Consider the following 17753-nt stretch of genomic DNA (forward strand, 5'->3'; position numbering starts at 1 on the left):
GGCCCACGACGAGCTTCCCCTGTGGGTCCCTCAAATCATGCTCCATGGGGATATATGGACTTCATACTTAATATCATATCAATGGTATTTGGTAGGAGGGTGTATTCAACACAGGTGCCACATGTTATTAATGGAGTCCTGGCAGGTGGATGTTGTTCATCATGGCATCCCAATTACTTGCCATGCAATAAAATAATAGGTACATGCAGAGAAGCAGTGTCTGGTCTATTAAATGTTCAGAGGCATGGATATTTCCACCATGTAACTATAGTAGGCTGGCTTTTGTGGTAGTAGCTACCAACATGTTGTGTGTATTAGAGTATATCTTAGGGTACGTGTTGGATAAATAATGAAAATGGGTTTTAAAGGACAAAGGTACACTGGCACCTAAAATACCAGGTTATATTCAAGGTAGGTGGATTAAACTTGCTAAACTTTTGTTGAGATGTCATTCAAAATTCTTGAATAGAGAATGTGTACTGCCCTGTTTAGACTTGTGAAATTTTATCCTATTCTGGACCATATACAACTATGCTCATATTTCTTCTATCCCCTGGGATCTTTGGATTTTTTGAGGATATAGGTTTTCAGTAGTATTTGTTCTTGGATCTAAATCTAGTCCAATGCAAGCTAATATGTGTTTTCTTCTAGAAAAATAAGCATACATGTGAATTTCCCAGGGTTGGCTGCCCCAAACTCCCTGTCTGCCCAAGTATGTGCCTCCTATTAACCAGACTTTGAAGGGACTGAGAATGGATGGAGTGTAGGCAGGAGTAGGTGCAAACTGGACAGGTAGTCATTTTGACCAAACACTTCTTCCCTGCCCGAAGACTGAACAGAGCCTTGGGATCCAACGCTTACATTTCGAAAATTAGACCCAAAAGTGAAATATGATCTAGTGCATATGTCCTCACACCATCTTTCCTAAACATAATATCCATAGACTTATAAGAAAAGCTAATCAAAACATAGAGGAGAAAAAATAAGTTTGCCATACCATTGTCAAAGTATCTGACAGTTGAATTTCTGGACACACTTGGATCAAAATTGGCCATCAAGGGAGCAATATATTGCGTGGCTGTTAGCATCCGATGTATAACTTCTCCAGTATAAATAAAACCTAAAGAATATAATAAAATGTTTTAACAAATTTGTTTATAAGCAGTGCAACTACAGGGAATTTACAGGGCTAGCATTCACTTTATTTTCTTTATGTATATTTCAACTTTTCAAATAGCTGATCTGCAATTTTCTACAAACATAAGAATACTTTATGGGAAGGAATTAGAACACCCATCTGCTCAAAAATCCATAAAATTACTCAGAATCATATGTTCTAACATATTGCAGAGTTATGTTAGCGTTGTGTATAAATTAATGATTTGTGTATTATGAGAATGTCTTCATATAGTGTTCTTATATAAATTTGCTTTTTCTTCACTTTAACCTAAAATGCGTAAATTTTTTTTATTGAATATTTATTGTTCAATAAACATAATATCAATAAACAACCGTTTCGTAAAAACATAAAGTCGATAAGCAGCACTGCTTCGATCAGCAGAAGCTAGTGCTTTAGCAATTATATATATTTATATATATATATATATATATAATGCTAAGGGTCTGTATACTAAACCTAGTTATTGGATGAACTGTGGAGATCTGCAGGATTTAGGTGACAACTGAAATAACTTTCTACTGAAAAAACAGGGTGCCTAGATTTACATTTGGTGGCACTATACAACTATGCCAGACAGTCTTAAATCGGCAGGGAGAAGGTGGAAGTGGGCATGGATTGATAGCCCCCTCTACACACCAGAAAAAGGCAGGTAGTACCCAGGGGTGCACCTTTTCACCTGGAGATTCAGGTCAGGCCAGAAGAGTTCTCATGCATGTTTATGACTTAAAACTGAGGCACTAGACTTATTTAGCATAGCTGGAAACTTATCAGGTTTGACCTGGAATCTTGGCATGAGTATAGGAGAGGGTTGATCAGGCTTAAGTGGAAATGGAGAGTGTTGAGAAGGCTCAAGTGGCTCAGGACAAAGATCTCAAAACACTTTTGGCAAGAACCTTGCTCAAGCCCTCTTCTTAGACAGTGTACCGCAAGACAAACTACAGTGAGGACCTAGAAATGTCAACCATGATGTTGGAAAACCACACTTTATCTTTTCCCACATTCCACTAATCTGAGTCACATATTGCTATTTGTTTAATTAATGGTCTATCTACTTTTAAAGTTAATTTTCATATCTTGGATAGCTCCTTGTGTTTTGTCACTCTTTGTTCAATGTCATGTCAATATACTAGGTGGATTTATTTCAAGCTTGACTTAGTAACAGGAAAATGCTGATTAAGAGGAATTTAAACATCCTCATTAACAAATTAGCACAGGTCTAGGTACAGCAGGGTTTTCTTTGTAATTTTGTTATAAATGTATTAAAAATGCATGGACTATTATTAATCTTATGGAAATACAATTTTCAATCCAGGTTTGTAATCAGCTACAAGAGATATTACAACTTTGTATTTTTCATGGGATACATTTGAAAGATATGTTAGTTTTTCTTTGGATACATTTAAAGGTAAGGTTGCATCTAAAGTAAATAAACAAAGAAACAACAAAAATGTTGCTTTTCAAGTTTACATTCTTGAGGTTTTGACATATTGAGTATATTGGTATAAGTAACCTGTCACATAAAGTAGTTTAATTTTCATAGTAAATATGTGTTGTACTAATTATATCCCAGTGAATCTTTTTGTCCTGATGTCGCCATAAAGCATGAACATGCCAGATGGACTTTATTTTTTAAAAGGATATTTGAATCAGGAACAGGAGTTCATGTGCATGCTTGAGAATGTTTTTGACTGGTGAGCTAGAATGCTATACAGGGACCAGGTAACACAATTTAAAATCATATTAAAAAGTGATAATGTTAAAATAACTGGTCTAGTGACCAGAGCTTTTTTGCCATTTTTTACCATTTCTTTGGTTTTTTTTCAGAAACATAAAGGGTTTTCTTTTGATACCCTTTTTAATGTGCAGTCTGTCAAAAATTGCAATTGTGCTTTGGATTTTTCCACATATTGACTTATGTTCAACATCCCCATAACAACATTTGTTATTTTTGAACTTTTTAATTTATTTTATATATATATTGTCTATATTCTGTTTTACTATTTAGAGATTTTTTTCTTTTACCGAAGATCCCTTAGGCTTCTCTAAAGAACCAGATAATCCCTCTAATGACGATAGGCCGAGGGCCTGTGCACCACGAGTCAACTCCAAAGAAACATAAAAAGGGGGCGGGTGGGAGGGAAAGCTTTCCCAGGTGAATTCAGTTAATGACCTAAGTGGGGTGGGCTCACATATATATATAGTGACACCCACCCCAAAGCCCACAATGATGACACACTCATATCACCACTAGCTCTTGGTTGTCAATCATCCCTTGACTGACAGCCTCTAAACATGACTCAGCAGATTTCTCTGCAAGCAGGAAAAAAGGAGGGGGAGAGGGCTGCCTGCCGCCCCCTCAGTCATGCGCCCCTCCTGCTCCATACTCTCGCCTGGGGCTTTCTGGACCCCGAGCTGTCTTATGAAAACCTGATCTCTAATATACTGGCACAGAAACATCTTTTCCAATTCAAAAACCATATCAACGATAATCCTATACGTGATCTAGACCATGTCCTATAGGATGTCATAATACATCCTACGGTTGCAAAAGGGTTACATTTAGACTTGTTTATTTACTGGGGGATGGGGTCCTTTTTATAGGATTTCTCTGTGTAACTGTCCAATTATATGTTGACATTGCAATACCATTATTGTAGAGAAATTCCTGGAAATGGTTTACCGCAATCCACTACTGCTAATAAAACTGAAAAAAAACCGCAGAACATTATGGAGCTAATATGCATTGAAATGGTCTAGCTCACATAGCAATGCCATTTAATATCCTGCCTTTTCGATCTAAACCGCTCATTCATTTAAAAAGTGCATAATGACTTTATAAAAGTGCAATTTAATTTTATAGTGATGGGTATGTTTTATATCTTTTCCTAGCAGATATGACCATTGCCCTAATAGGGTGCCTAGCTGTATTTACATGCCTTTATATGACAAGAAACCAGAATTAAAAAAGCATTGGCTTCTACTCACATGCCCATCCATATTCAAATCAACCAGAAGCTTTCAAAACACAGCTTAACATAATTTAAATTGTTTGGGATCTCTGGGAACAGAATTGTAATATTATAGGTATTCGTGTGGGGAGGACCTGTCAGTTTCCCAAGTCATTCATTTATTATGTTGAAAAGCATTAACATGTTTACATGTTAAAGAAATTGGTTTAATGGGGCTCTGCAAGCTTGTCCCTAGAACCCTAGACTGTCTAAATAGAGTTTTTGTTGGGTTGCGTGCTGAGCCCAGCCACTGGTGGTAAATGTACTAGGAGCATCTGGAAAAGAACTACCAGCGTAGAGTTGCAATCAGCCCCAAAATTTATGGGACAGTCCCTAAGTTAGAGTCTGTCCCCCGCCCCACATTGCTCTGACAGGGACAGTTAACTTGCAGTGTAACCGGGAGAAATACATGGTAAGGTAGATAGGTGTGTGTAAGAACAGTTTGTAAGAACAGTAAGAACATTTGTAGAAACCCATAGACAATCCAACTGGGTTAGGCCTAGGGCAGAGCTGAAGAGAAATACAGTGACAGATGATGAGGAGATGGATTAAAGTAATCTGCGGTAACGTTTTCTAAAATACTCCCAAATGAACCAAGTAATTATTTCTCCTTTACAAATAGCTATATGTTAGATTTCAATCCAAACAGCATTTGGTTAAAAGTTTACAGAGAACTGCCATATTTTTTATTATTTTTTGCCTCAGTTATTTCCCATAAGTGTCACAAATCATATTTACTCACACACACACCTCTCTTCCAGCCACACACATCACACTTTACTACACACACAACACTCTCGGCCAGACAAATTACACTCTATCAGACATAATATCAGCCACAGATATCACTACAGATAGCCCCAGATAGTAGGAGGGGAAGTGGGCAGGAATAGGAGTAGCTAAATACCATTCAACCTGCCCCAAGAAAGAGGGAAGTGGCCTGGAGAAAGGAAATAAAAAAAGAAAGAAAGACTCGAAAGACAGACAGACACGAAAACAGCACTTTGCCCACAGGATCAAACCCAGAGAGCTCCCATGTATTTTACAACAAATACTTTTAAAGTAATTGTAATTAGTGAAAAACAATAATTATTTGAATATTTGTTTAAAATACCATTGTGTCAGCTATACTTTCCTAGATTGATGAGAAAAAAACTGTGGTATTAACTACTTATGCTTTTTTTCCACAACTAAGCCACATACATCACTTTTCTTCTTTTTATATCAAATATTAGCCATGGCAGGCATTTATTAGTTGTTGTTTTTTACATTCTCAGCTGTTTACATGGACCATAAACATAGAACACTGTAACTTTATTACCCTCTTAGATATTGTATGATTATTCAACTAATTAGAATTTTGGCAAAACAATCAATGAACTTGAAAAATGTTTCATGGAACTGAACATCTTCCGAAGACCTTTCACTCTCACATAATGCTAATGATGTTGTGTTTCACTCATTTTGAGTTGATGCTAGAATATATCATTTTTAGGTGCAAATGTATACTATATCCATGCATAAAGTAGATATAGAGGCAAAAGGTGATAATTATGGACCTTATTTGCATGTGCCTACCCAGAATCCCTTGTGAGTGTTTAATGCTTCTACTATCGCCTTAATTTTAGTGGAAGGGTTGTCCATCACCTTTACCCACCATAACTTAAATAATGCTATTTCTTGGCTACCCCAGACCTCAAGTATTAAGCCAGAAATGGCTGGTTACTTACTTATTACTGCATTTTCACACGTGTGCCACTGAATTATGTTTTTGATTTCATGTTACTGAATCATGGTGAGGCAACCACACATTTTTTTTGTTACGATCTGGCACTTTTGTTTTTGGGTACTGCACTGCAGTGATAGCTTGATCTAGCTGGTGGAGGTATAGAGAGCCTTATGGCCCCTCACCTCTGTCCATAAAAGGGTCTTTCCCTTTGGGGTTAGACCTGAAGTTTAAAGGGGTCTTACCCTTCGGGGTTTGATCCGAAGATCCGGCCCTCCCATGGGGGAGGGAAGGAATTTTGTCTGGAATCTCCCTTTGGGGAGAACCAGAATCTACCTTCAAGCATGGAATGCTGCACCAAAGGAGCACGCACCTCGGGCTCCAAAAAAAAAAAATTAAGGATGGAACGTCTGTCCATGAGTGGTGATCTGTTAATTGCATCTCTTCACGAGTTTTGTCTAAAGGCTGTCTTGTAACGCGGGCAATTACTTTCAAGGCAAAAGGTGTTAATTATTGACCTTATTTACATATGCATATCCAGAATCCCCTGTGGTTGTGACAGTACCATGAGATTTCTGAGGGAAAAACAAGCTGTCTGGTGTCGGTAGATGAGTGTTTCTACTATCCCCTTAATTTTAGCGGAAGGGTTGTTCATTACCTTTACTCACCATAACTTATGTAATGGTATTTCTTGGCTACCCCAAGCCTCAAGTATTAAGCCAGTGTCACAACTTAATGCAGACAAGTTTCATGAAGGGCAAAACAGCTGTCCATGGGTGGTGATCTGGCTATTGTACTTCTTCCTGAGTTTTGTCTAAAAGCTGTCTTGTACAGCAGGCAATTACTTTCAAGGGATCCATGTATAAAGTAAATATAGAGGCAAAGGTGATAATTGTTAACCTTATGTGCATGCGCCTACCCAGAATCCCTTGTGGTTGTGAAAGCACCATGAGATTTCTGAGGGAAAAACAAGCCTTCTGGCTTGTCTGGTGTCTGTAGATGAATGTTTTATAATGCTTATGTAATGGTATTTCTTGGCTACCACAAGCCTCAAGTATATATATATATATATTTGAGTTGAAGAATTTTTAATTATATTTCTATTTTATATTTACTCTATTGTTTATATTTTAAATCAATTGTAAGTTTGCATTAAATCTTACCTACCCTTGCTGCTAACACCTATTACAACCACAACTTTGAAAACACTTTTGCCAAAGATTGACAATTTTCTCCCTCCGTCAGGGATGTACTATATCACATTTATTCTTACATTTCCAAGGTCTATGCACCCATCTTATACAATACAACATTATTAAAAATCTATTTAATTGATTTTTTCTCATAAAAAGTTAAATTCAATTTTCTTATTATTTTCTTTCTACTCAGCTCAATCTTGCATATAGCCTACCATGCAACCAATCCATGTTTAATGGCATTCTAGACAAATGCTTTCATATTAATCCAATTCCACGCAATTTTCTTAATTCTATGTCAGTGCATTCATTTAAATGAAGAGCAACCGCTTGTTAAATTGTGTTCAGAAAACATCTGACATTTAAGAAAGCAATATAAAACAAAACTGTAAAAGTTACATCACTGAGTATTTGTGTAAAGAATAAACCCTGGAGGGGGTGGAATCCCAGGAAGGGTGGCTGAAGTGGGAAATGACGGAGCAGATCTTTTTGGCTGTAAGGGGTAAATTCTGATGTTGGGGTGAAGCCAGGGTAGGTTGGCAGGGATCAGGAAAATGGCAGGAGGCCAGGGTATTTATATGTGTTGGTGGTGTGTCTCTCCCTCTTTAAATTATAAATGACTTTGGTGCTGTAACAATTTTCTTACCTTTGGGCACATGTGCAGAACACTCCCTGGGCATTGTGACCCAGCAAAAAGCAGGTTCATAGCCACTGTGCTAGAAGGGATGCCAGTGCCTTCAACAAGTGAAGTGTTGCAGCAGTATGCCTTTTTATAGGATTTGTTGGCTGTTAATGTATTAATATCATGCTGTTTTAATATTAAATGATAAATTTACTTATGTGAAGCTCGTTAGAGCTCAGGTAGAGCTTACACGTTAACTATGTGGTTAAATAAGCTTTATGTGAAAATTAACAATATTGTTTGAAATGTTAATTTCCAGTGTTACAGGATGGAGTGTCATGGGGGGTTAACAGGATGCCCACCGTGGCCAAATAGTTCTCCCATGGTATGTTCTAATAGATTATTTTAAACACTATTACACAAATTAATTTAGTGTACTGAACTGTAAAATATAGGATTCGGGAAAGTGACAGAGCTGGTTTAACCTTCACTCTCCTGTCCTAATCACAAGAGGCTAGCACTTTTTGAACCATTGAGCCAGTTGAGCCAGTCTAACGTGCCACAGGCTTGGCTGTCTGCAACCTCTGTGTTCAGAGACCACAGGATTCTTGTTAACAGACAGAAGTGCTTCATCTACCACAATTACACATTATGTAGACAGGGTGTATATGAAAATACACAATATGTCATGTTTGCCAGCATCATTCCCGCTGTGACAGGGCTGACAGTGGAAGTAAGTGTGATGAGTCCAACAAGTTGTTTGGGAGGCGTGTAACCCGCCTGCCTTATCCAAATAACCATCTTGCAATTCTATCATTATAAGGAGGCCATGTTGGAACAGCAATGGATATCTATATGGCAACAGCATAGATTTTCATTGTTCTTTTTTTATTTCCCTCGACTGGTCAGCAAAGATCAGAAGACCCCCCAACTGGGTCGTGCACCCCACTGCAGTAATTTACAGCAAGTGACACTATTCATACAGGTTATGAAGTGTTATTTAGTATCCTATAACCAAGACATCTTTAAAAAATTATGTATTTGAATAACAGTGGGGATAGATCTGGATCTCCAACACATTTTTCTTTCAACTCCACTAATATCAATTTTAGTGGAGAAAAAGTATTTTTCGTAATCTAGCAAGAAAAGGCCATTAGACTCTGGCAATCTTTTTATTACAAAGTAATGCGTCTTATCTTAATGACTTTTTAAAAGTGTGGTTTCCTCAGTATGTTTGATATCATAAAATATTTAAGTACAAGTTCTAATGCTTAAAGTCTCTGAAGATATGCCATGGAAAATCAACATGGAAAATATGCCATGTTTTTTTCAACTTTATCAACAAGTTAATGAAAGTCAGAGATGGTGTATTAAATGAAATTGAAACTGCAACTTTTTCAGTTCCGCTGCTCTTGCGAATGTTCTGCAATTTCATTTATATGTTTCTACAGCAAACATATCCTCAATAGCATATGAAATAGTGATGAAAAAGACTTGACATTAATTAGGATGAAAAGATATGATACAATGTTTGAAAAAAAAAGTGCAATTCTTTTTCCGGTACTGATAAACATTATCTCCTAAGTAGGTATAAATTTCTAGATTTGCAAAGACTTGTGGATTCCATGATAAGCGTATGTTACATTTTCATTCAGTGTAGCTAGAACTATTCAGAAAGGGTATTGTTCTTTAAATTCATGTTTTATTGTAAAGAAAGCCCATAGTTAATCCACCTTGGATTGTGACTTCCCTATAATCCAGATTATTAAAAACACATGCATGCAGCCTATAGTGTTTTGGAGTAAAATTCTGCATTGGAAGTTTCAGGATGTCTTCCAAGGTCTCATGGTCTCGTTTAACAACAGAACTTGACCTTCGTGTTTCCAGTGTCTATTCTCATTGTGTTTAGTAAATGCTTTACATGATCTCAGGATCCTCCCAAGTCATATCTTACTGTTGGACGTTTAGCAGAAGAAACTATACAAAATATTAGTGCCCATTAGATTGTAGTCAACAGAAACATCTCTTTCCATATTTATGGTGTTTGATGTACATTTTGAATTATACCCAAGGTTTTTGTATTAAAATATCCACAGCGTAAATGGTTAGATTACAAGGGAGGTCAAACCCTTAGAGGAGTGGTACACCACAAAGCCTGATTTCTCAATCTGGCAATCTAGCACAGAGCCTTCCATACCCCCAGGACACACCATCCAAGGCCAGGGCAGAATACGCAGTGGAGCGATATGATAAACACATCTTGCACATGGCTGGTAAGTAATAAGTCAAACAGCAGATGTCATCAGTACCAGCATTGAAGGGTCCCACTGAATGCCGAATATATATTGAGGATTTACTGATCCACAGGAGTTAAGAGGTCCATGTTAAAACCCTCTGTACATAATATTGTATTAACAAAACTTCTACTAGTGTCTCTACTCTCCTCTTTTTATACACGTGTATTTATATCTAACCTTTGAATGTTATTATTTAAGACAAATACGCGTCTGCATATGGAAGGATAAGTAGAAGAAACATTTAACATCTACTTCACACATATGCTAATCCAATCAATACCTGAAAGACTGGTAACATAAATAATATTAAAGAAATTTCTGGCTTTTTTGCTCAGACCATTGGTACTTTGTTTCATTTAACTGAGATCTAATAGTCTCCCCCTGTTTACTATTCTTGAACCCCTTAAGGACAATGGGTTGTCCTTAAACCCATTAAAAACAATGCATTGTGAGCCCGTACACGTATGGGCTTTGTCACAAAGGGGTTTTTAAAGAGACCTAACCATGACTGCAACCGCATGCTCTCTGATTGGCCTGCTTCTCTGGATCCTGAATAACAGAGTTCTGCGAACATTTATCTGGGATGTTTTACTTATAAATGTAAAAATGTCAAGGTAGTCTGCTCTTTACTTGGACTTTGCGAAAACAGGCAAACTTCCTTTTCTGGAGCAGCTGAGTAGCTGATGAAACAGAATATATTAATGCCCTGTTCTAACATAAGTAGGAAGAAATATACGAAAAGTCTGAGAATTCTCTGGAGAAAAGAGAAAAATACATTTCCAAAAATCACTTAAAAGAATCATACCTGCTGTAAGCCAGACACCAGTATAAAAGGGATTGTTGTTCCACAATTAATGTAATAAAATTATTCTTAACATTGTTTAACTTAATATCAATGTTTTCTGTACAAAAGGCCAATGTGCTATTGGGTTTTATTTTTTTTCTTTTCTTTGCTGTATTATTGGCTGATCGGGCAATTCATATTTCATTTGCAATCCATATAAAATATTGGGTTTGAATTTCATATAAAGTATATAAAAGTATTGGAAACTATTATCTATATTCTGCCTGTTTCATATCACCCCTATAAGAGAACAGAGAGATGGCACACATAAGTCCAAGATGGGGGTCTGCCCACTGGTTCTGCAACAGAGCAAACAAGACCAACTGGCTCAAAACATCCCATCCCAAGCACATTTAACACAAAAATCTGTTTAATAAAACAATTTTATCTGTATTAAAAGTTCATAATGTGAGCAAAAAAGTAACCCAACCTGGAGAGAAGAGAAGAACATTGCATTTTTCTGTGCTATACAGGAATTTCTCACGAGTTGTTTTTACATAATTAAGTCTTTTTAGAGTGTCCATGTTGAGGAGTAGAGCCGAGAAGGGTGGCAGTAGCTGTAGATGGATGCAGGGCTAATCCCCAGACAGCTTTAAATGGACAGGGAGTGAGAATGGATCCAGGGAGTGAGTGTAGCCAAATGCCGCTCTACTGACCAGGAGACCCGAAGAAGCAGCACTTTACCTGGAGACTCTGGGTCAAACCCAGAGAGTTCCTATCTATGCAAACATCTAATACAATTCATCTCAGGTACACTTATGATTTATAAACCAAAATGACCCATTTAATAAACCTATAAACCTTATTGTAGTTCATACTTTTATGGAAAGCAGAGATGTTTGCCGAAGTGACTCAGTCTTGGGGGATTGTCAGTTTTAGGATATTTCACCGAGCAATATGCCAACTGTTATCGAGAAATCATATTGTACTTAAACTTCTCTTTTAAATAAACCACTGGCGTCCACTGAAAGCCTATTTACACTGTACACGTATTTGGGCTATCGGAATGCTATGGCTTAAAATGTTAAATATCGTACATTTTGCATTTTGTTTGCACACAGAATTTAAATACAAGAGGGGATTGCTAATCTCCTTAAATGTTTGCAGGTATTTATAATGCTTACCCGTTTTTATATTAGTTTGACCTTGTCCCTCTGTAAAAGAGACACATTAGAAGACTCACTTTGCTTAACATATATTTTATACACTTATTTTATCTGAGTTCAGCTTTATTTCATATACTATGAGTAAGGCAATATACAGTCAAATCCAAATAATAATTCATGTTTTGACGTGTAATAGTGCCAGTAAGCTGACTGGAATGATTTCCTGGCTGTGGAATTCAGAACTTCAGCATATTTAAGCATTATTAATAACAGTTTATAGTCAACTAAACCACAAAATTGAAAGTTGATGTATTGCATATTCCATAATTATGGAACACATTCAGAATCATGATTTTTTTTTAAGTTCCAAAATAATAATAATTATTATTACATTTCTTAGAATGGTTGATTATTTTCTGCATAAATATTTACAGTTACTGTTCTATACATGTTATAAATAATGTCCAGAAATTGTGTAAATGTGTTTTTTTATTACAGGATTATAATTAATTTCATTAATAGCAATATTTAATGTTATTATAAAAAAAGTGAAGTTCCCAAACATTTCCTATACTTCACATAATGTTTCCATTCTGCATTACATGTTTAAATTCCTCTTCTTTGATGACTTTAGCATCAACTAAAGTGTTTCTTTTCCCTGTAGCATATTCCAACCATTTCAAATGTCTGAAGAGAAACTTGTTTTAGGCCTGTGGTCAAAGGCACAGCCAAGGCTCAAGTCTCAATGTTGCTTATGTAAGTTTATGAAATTTAGTAAGAATAAGGAATTTTGAGGCAGAATAAAGCAGCCTTTTTATCTCAACCTAATGTATAAGAACTTTATACATACAAATTATTATGACTTTCATGGCTGTGATACACTCTGTCATCATACGTGGATGTCTTGGAAAGGCTGAATTTGCAGGATTTACCATTACATAACTTATGGTGGGTAAAAGTGATGGAAAAGCACCGTTAAACACTCATCTACAGATATCAGACAAGCCAGAAGGCTTGTTGTTCCCTCAGTAATCTCATGCTGGTGCCACAACCACAAGGGATTCTGGGTAGGCGCATGCAAATAAGGTCAACAATTACCACCTTTTGACTTTATATCCACTTTATACGTGGATCCCTTGAAAGTAATCGCCCGCTGTACAGGACAGCCTTTTTACAAAACTCAGGAAGAGGTGCAATAGCCTCTTGCAGGATTTATGCAGAGTTAAGAGGGAACGCTCACAAGAACCTAAAGTTTCGATGCACCTTTTATCTAATGACATATTACTCTACTCTACTGCTTGTCTGACAACACTGGGGGTTATGGACCGAACCACTCTTTTTGTGCAAAATTTGTGCTATTTTCCTCATTTTTGTGATGTGGGTGAGGGTTTAGAAGGGAATGTAGATATTTGTACAAGGATATACATATGTGCCATTATCCAATAATACTCAGAATAAATAGGCATACAAAGTAACTCTCCAAAAATGTATTAACAGCCTTAAGCAACACAATATGTGCTGCAAAATATTGTTCCAAATAAAACTAAGCGCAAGAATGAAAATAAAATATAGTGAAAGGTTTCTTTGTTTTTTTAATGATGAACAAAAGGTGTCCCATTAAGAATGATATATATGATGAAACACTGCAACTGTCATTCAACGCAAGGAAAATGTGTAAGATTTAAAAAAAAAAATCATTCCGTTTTATTGAAGACATGCAATAATAGGTTAGACAAGCAAACAGTGTGTGAAGATGATGGATGCAATGTAATGCAGAAAGGTAAAGATTCTAAAAATGGCAAGCTTTGATACATTTTACACATCGTCATGCAATCCATATTCCATATCCAAAGTAAAAGAGTTAGTCTGGGACGGGAAATGAGGAATCGCTTTAAAACGGCACATCTAGTCGTTTTAAAGGTGCGGTTCCACTTGCACATGTTTTCCCAAACATTTTACTTAAATGATTGCGTTCCTTTCATGCATGTACTAAATGAGCAAATGTCTAGTTTAAAAGGCATTGCTGATTTTCCATAATTTGCTGTGCAAATCAATTCCCGTGGGGACTCGTAAATCTGCAACAAAACCAATCTGCTACATTCTGCTTTGCTTAGCCCACCCAATTCTGACATCACATGCGCTTGTGATTGGCTTTGGCAAAGATCCTTCAAGCAATGTAACATAAAGGGCGGGCAGTACTTGGTTGATAAGCAACACTGGTATGCGTCATTTACCTTCTCATGCTGTTTTTACTGGACAGGGATCTTGAAGAAATAAAAAATGACATCACATTTCTACTTATTACCCTTCACAGTGGTATTGAAATTGGGGTCTGAACACCCCAGGTTGTCTCCAAGACCTCAAGATGATATCAGGAATGTGAAAAAGGGACAATTTTCTTAAAAACGTGTATGTATATAAAATAAAGTATCAGCAGGGAGAAACAATGTCTGAACAGAAATGTTGTGCATTGTATGAAAGGTATGCTTTCTATAACGATGTATTTTTGATGACAGCATGTGGCACAGAGTAGGCAGGCCTGCCTTGGTGTACAATGCTTTGTCAGAGTGGCCTCCAAATGCATTAAATTGGAGAACCTCTGTGCTATAATTTGAACAGCCGGAAACTATTAAAAATGTAATGCAATTAGGCTGAAAGAAACAGTAAAGTTTGAAGCATAACTTAAAATCAATCTGAATATAACAGAACAAGAGCACTTAAGCATCTCTAATAGGGGATTTCCTTTTACATTTGTTCTTAACAATAACTTTCAGTATAGAAATAGATTGTTAGTCAAAGTGAATTTTCTTTAGGCTCTAATATTTGTGTAAAGAAGCTGCACATTTGAGACAGACCTGTAACTGAAACTGTAGCAACAGTAAGAACAAGTAGGATCAAAGTTTATTTAAAACACCTACTAGACGTGCAAATGGTCAAAAAAAGATTCTGAAGAATTTTTAAGTTCGTTTTTGGTCCCAAATTATGCTCCCTGCACATATGGTTTGGACAAAAATTGGGGGAGGGGGAGCTTTTTTTAATTTTGGAACAAAATTCTTTGCCCCATGCTCATTTTCACTCTCATTCACACTCTCATTCTCGTTCAGTCTTTCTAAAATGTTTCCCTACCTTCTATTCCATATAAATGGCTATAATATTTTATATCTTCACCTCTTTTTTTCCTTCTTGTAATTTACTTACCATATTTGCTTGATTATAAGAAGACCCCCCCCAAAATGTGGATATTAATTTTGAAAAAAAAGAAAAAGCCTAAATATAAGACTACCCCATAGGAAAAAAATATTATTATTATTATTATTATTATTATTATATTAGTAAATATTAATTCACATGTAAACTATTTTTTCATATTTAATAAAACTATGATTGAGAAAAATGCATTTCTTGTTTTTATTTCCTTTTAATTGCCAACCTGCTCCCCAGTTATGCACATCTGCCCCTAGGCTTGCCACTTTGCCCCCAGATGTACCTTATACCCCCTATATGCCACTCTGCCCCCTTGATATACCACTTTGCCCCCCCCCAGACTTTCCAAAGCATCCCCAGACTTATCGCCATGTTCCAGACCTTGTCTTATATTTGAGCAAATACGGTACAGACTAAGGAACTGGTACTGGCAGTTGTATTCTGTATAAAATGACTTATATGGTATAGGATAGGATTGTATAGAATTATTTGTATATCCCCTTAAGGACCGGGCTCATTTTTCGTTTTCTACCCTGTGGGACCGCAGCTGTTTTGACACTTTTGTGGTGCTTGTGTTCAGGTGTAATTTTCTCCTCACCCATTTAGTGTACCCACATAAGTTATATATTGTTTTTTTCAGGACAAGATGGGCTTTCTTCAGATACCATTATTTTGATCGTATCATCTTATTTACTATAAAAAAAATAAAAAAAACATGGTGAAAAATTGAAAAAAAAGACATTTTATGACTTTTATTTGAAAAATCTTTTACTCACCTAAAAAAGCAAGTAAAAAAACTAGCTAAATAGATTCTACTACTTGTCCTGAGTTTAGAGATACCCAATGTTTTTATGTTTTTTTGCTGTTTTTTGTACGTTATAGGGCAATAAGTACAAGCAGCGTTTTATGATTTCCAAATCTTTTTTAACAAATCTGGTCAGTCTGCCTCCATCTCCTCTTTGGAACATCTTTGAAGCCGGTTAACTCAATTTAACCCCCTCAAACCATATATTTTTGAAAACTAGACACCCCAGGGTATTCCAAATGCTGTTATTTTAACCCTTTCCATGCACCAATTATACAACTACACTTTGTCAAACTTTGTAATAGTATTTTTTTTTATTTTTTTTTCCACACAAATTGTACTTTAGTTATAGATATACAGGTTCTGGTATATGTCACTATCAAACAACACCCCAATGTGTGTTCAGGAACATCTCCTGAGTACAGCGATACCCCACATGCATGGGCTTGTCAGATTGTTTGGCTGGTAAAAGGCTACTTTTGGGGCATGCGTAATCCAGGTGGTCATTTGGTCATTCTGCCTCCATCTCCTCTTTGGAATATCTTTGAAGCCGGTTAACTCAATTTAACCCATTCAAACCATATATTTTGGAAAACTAGACACCCCAGGGTATTCCGAATGCTGTTATTTTAACCCTTTCCATGCACCAATTATAGAACTACACTTTGTCAAACTTTGTAATAGTAATTTTTTTTCACACAAATTGTACTTTAGTTATAGATATACAGGTTCTGGTATATGTCACTGTCAAACAACCCCCCAATATGTGTTCAGGAACATCTCCTGAGTGCAGTGATACCCGACATGCATGGGTTTGTCGGGTTGTTTCAGATTTAAAATGCCACATTTGGGAAGTGCGCTTTTTTTCTCCATTTTGGTCAGTCTGTACCTATGCCCTATCTGTGAGCTAGGCCACTCCAATTTACCCCATCAGCCATTTTTTTTATATATTAGACACCCCTTGGGTATTTGAAGTGCTTTTATTTTAACTCTGAGATTTTTGAGAAATTTTAGCACTTGCTCAAAATAATAAACTTTATTTTTTTTTTTTTTTTTTTTTTAATACTTTTTTTATATTTTTTTTTTACACATTGTGCTGGTACTGGATGGTTCATCTAGTGACATCACTGCATAATTATTTTTAAATGTTAGCACATTTTTTTTTTTCCATTTTTTTATTTTTTATTTTTTTTTGAATATTTTACTAATCACATAGTGATTAGAAAGCTGGGCTCCATTGACTTGCATGGTTGAATGCAGTACCTGTATTCAACCAGCAAGTGGAGCCAGTTCTCTAGAGGGTCTGGAGACCCTCTAGCGAACTTTTTCGTCTTTATTGTTGTAGTTCCCGGGCCGCCGCCATCTTACTTGATGGCGAAGATCACCGGCAGCTGCGGCTGTGACCGCTCTCCGGAGCGGTCACAGCCCACCTAAAGGTAAGTGTTTGGTGTCGCTGGATGCCTCCTGATCGAGGCATTCCAGCGACACCATTTAAGTTTAGGAGGCGATCGTTGATCGCCTCCTAAACGCTTTTAAAACGGGCGTCCGCCGCCATACAATGTATGGCGGCTGTTGACGCCCCGGGGAGGGGCCAGACATGGCCCCCGATGCCGATCTCGGCCTTGCTGGATGCCTCGACATCGAGGCATTGCAGCAAGGCCGTTTAAGCGAAGAAAGTGATCCTTGATCACTTTCTAAGCTTATTTAACTTTTTGACGGTTCAGGACCGTCAAAGGTCATTTAGTGACCTTCTTGTCATGACGGT

At 36.8% G+C, this 17753-nt stretch overlaps 1 protein-coding gene across 2 annotated transcripts in view; it reads right to left on the bottom strand.

Moving 5' to 3' along the window:
- PLXDC2 (plexin domain containing 2) overlaps window positions 1–17753 on the bottom strand; it is a 286125-nt gene that overhangs the window by 171359 nt on the left and 97013 nt on the right. For both annotated transcript variants that reach the window (XR_008354366.1, XM_053468192.1), the window contains exon 5: window positions 998–1120. Coding sequence is in view for 1 of the 2 variants with exons in the window: in XM_053468192.1 (XP_053324167.1) it covers window positions 998–1120 (123 nt within the window). In the remaining variant the exon portion in view is untranslated. The remainder of the gene's footprint in view (window positions 1–997; window positions 1121–17753) is intronic.

Source organism: Spea bombifrons, chromosome 5 (assembly GCF_027358695.1).
Source record: "Spea bombifrons isolate aSpeBom1 chromosome 5, aSpeBom1.2.pri, whole genome shotgun sequence".
Lineage (NCBI taxonomy): Eukaryota > Metazoa > Chordata > Amphibia > Anura > Pelobatidae > Spea > Spea bombifrons.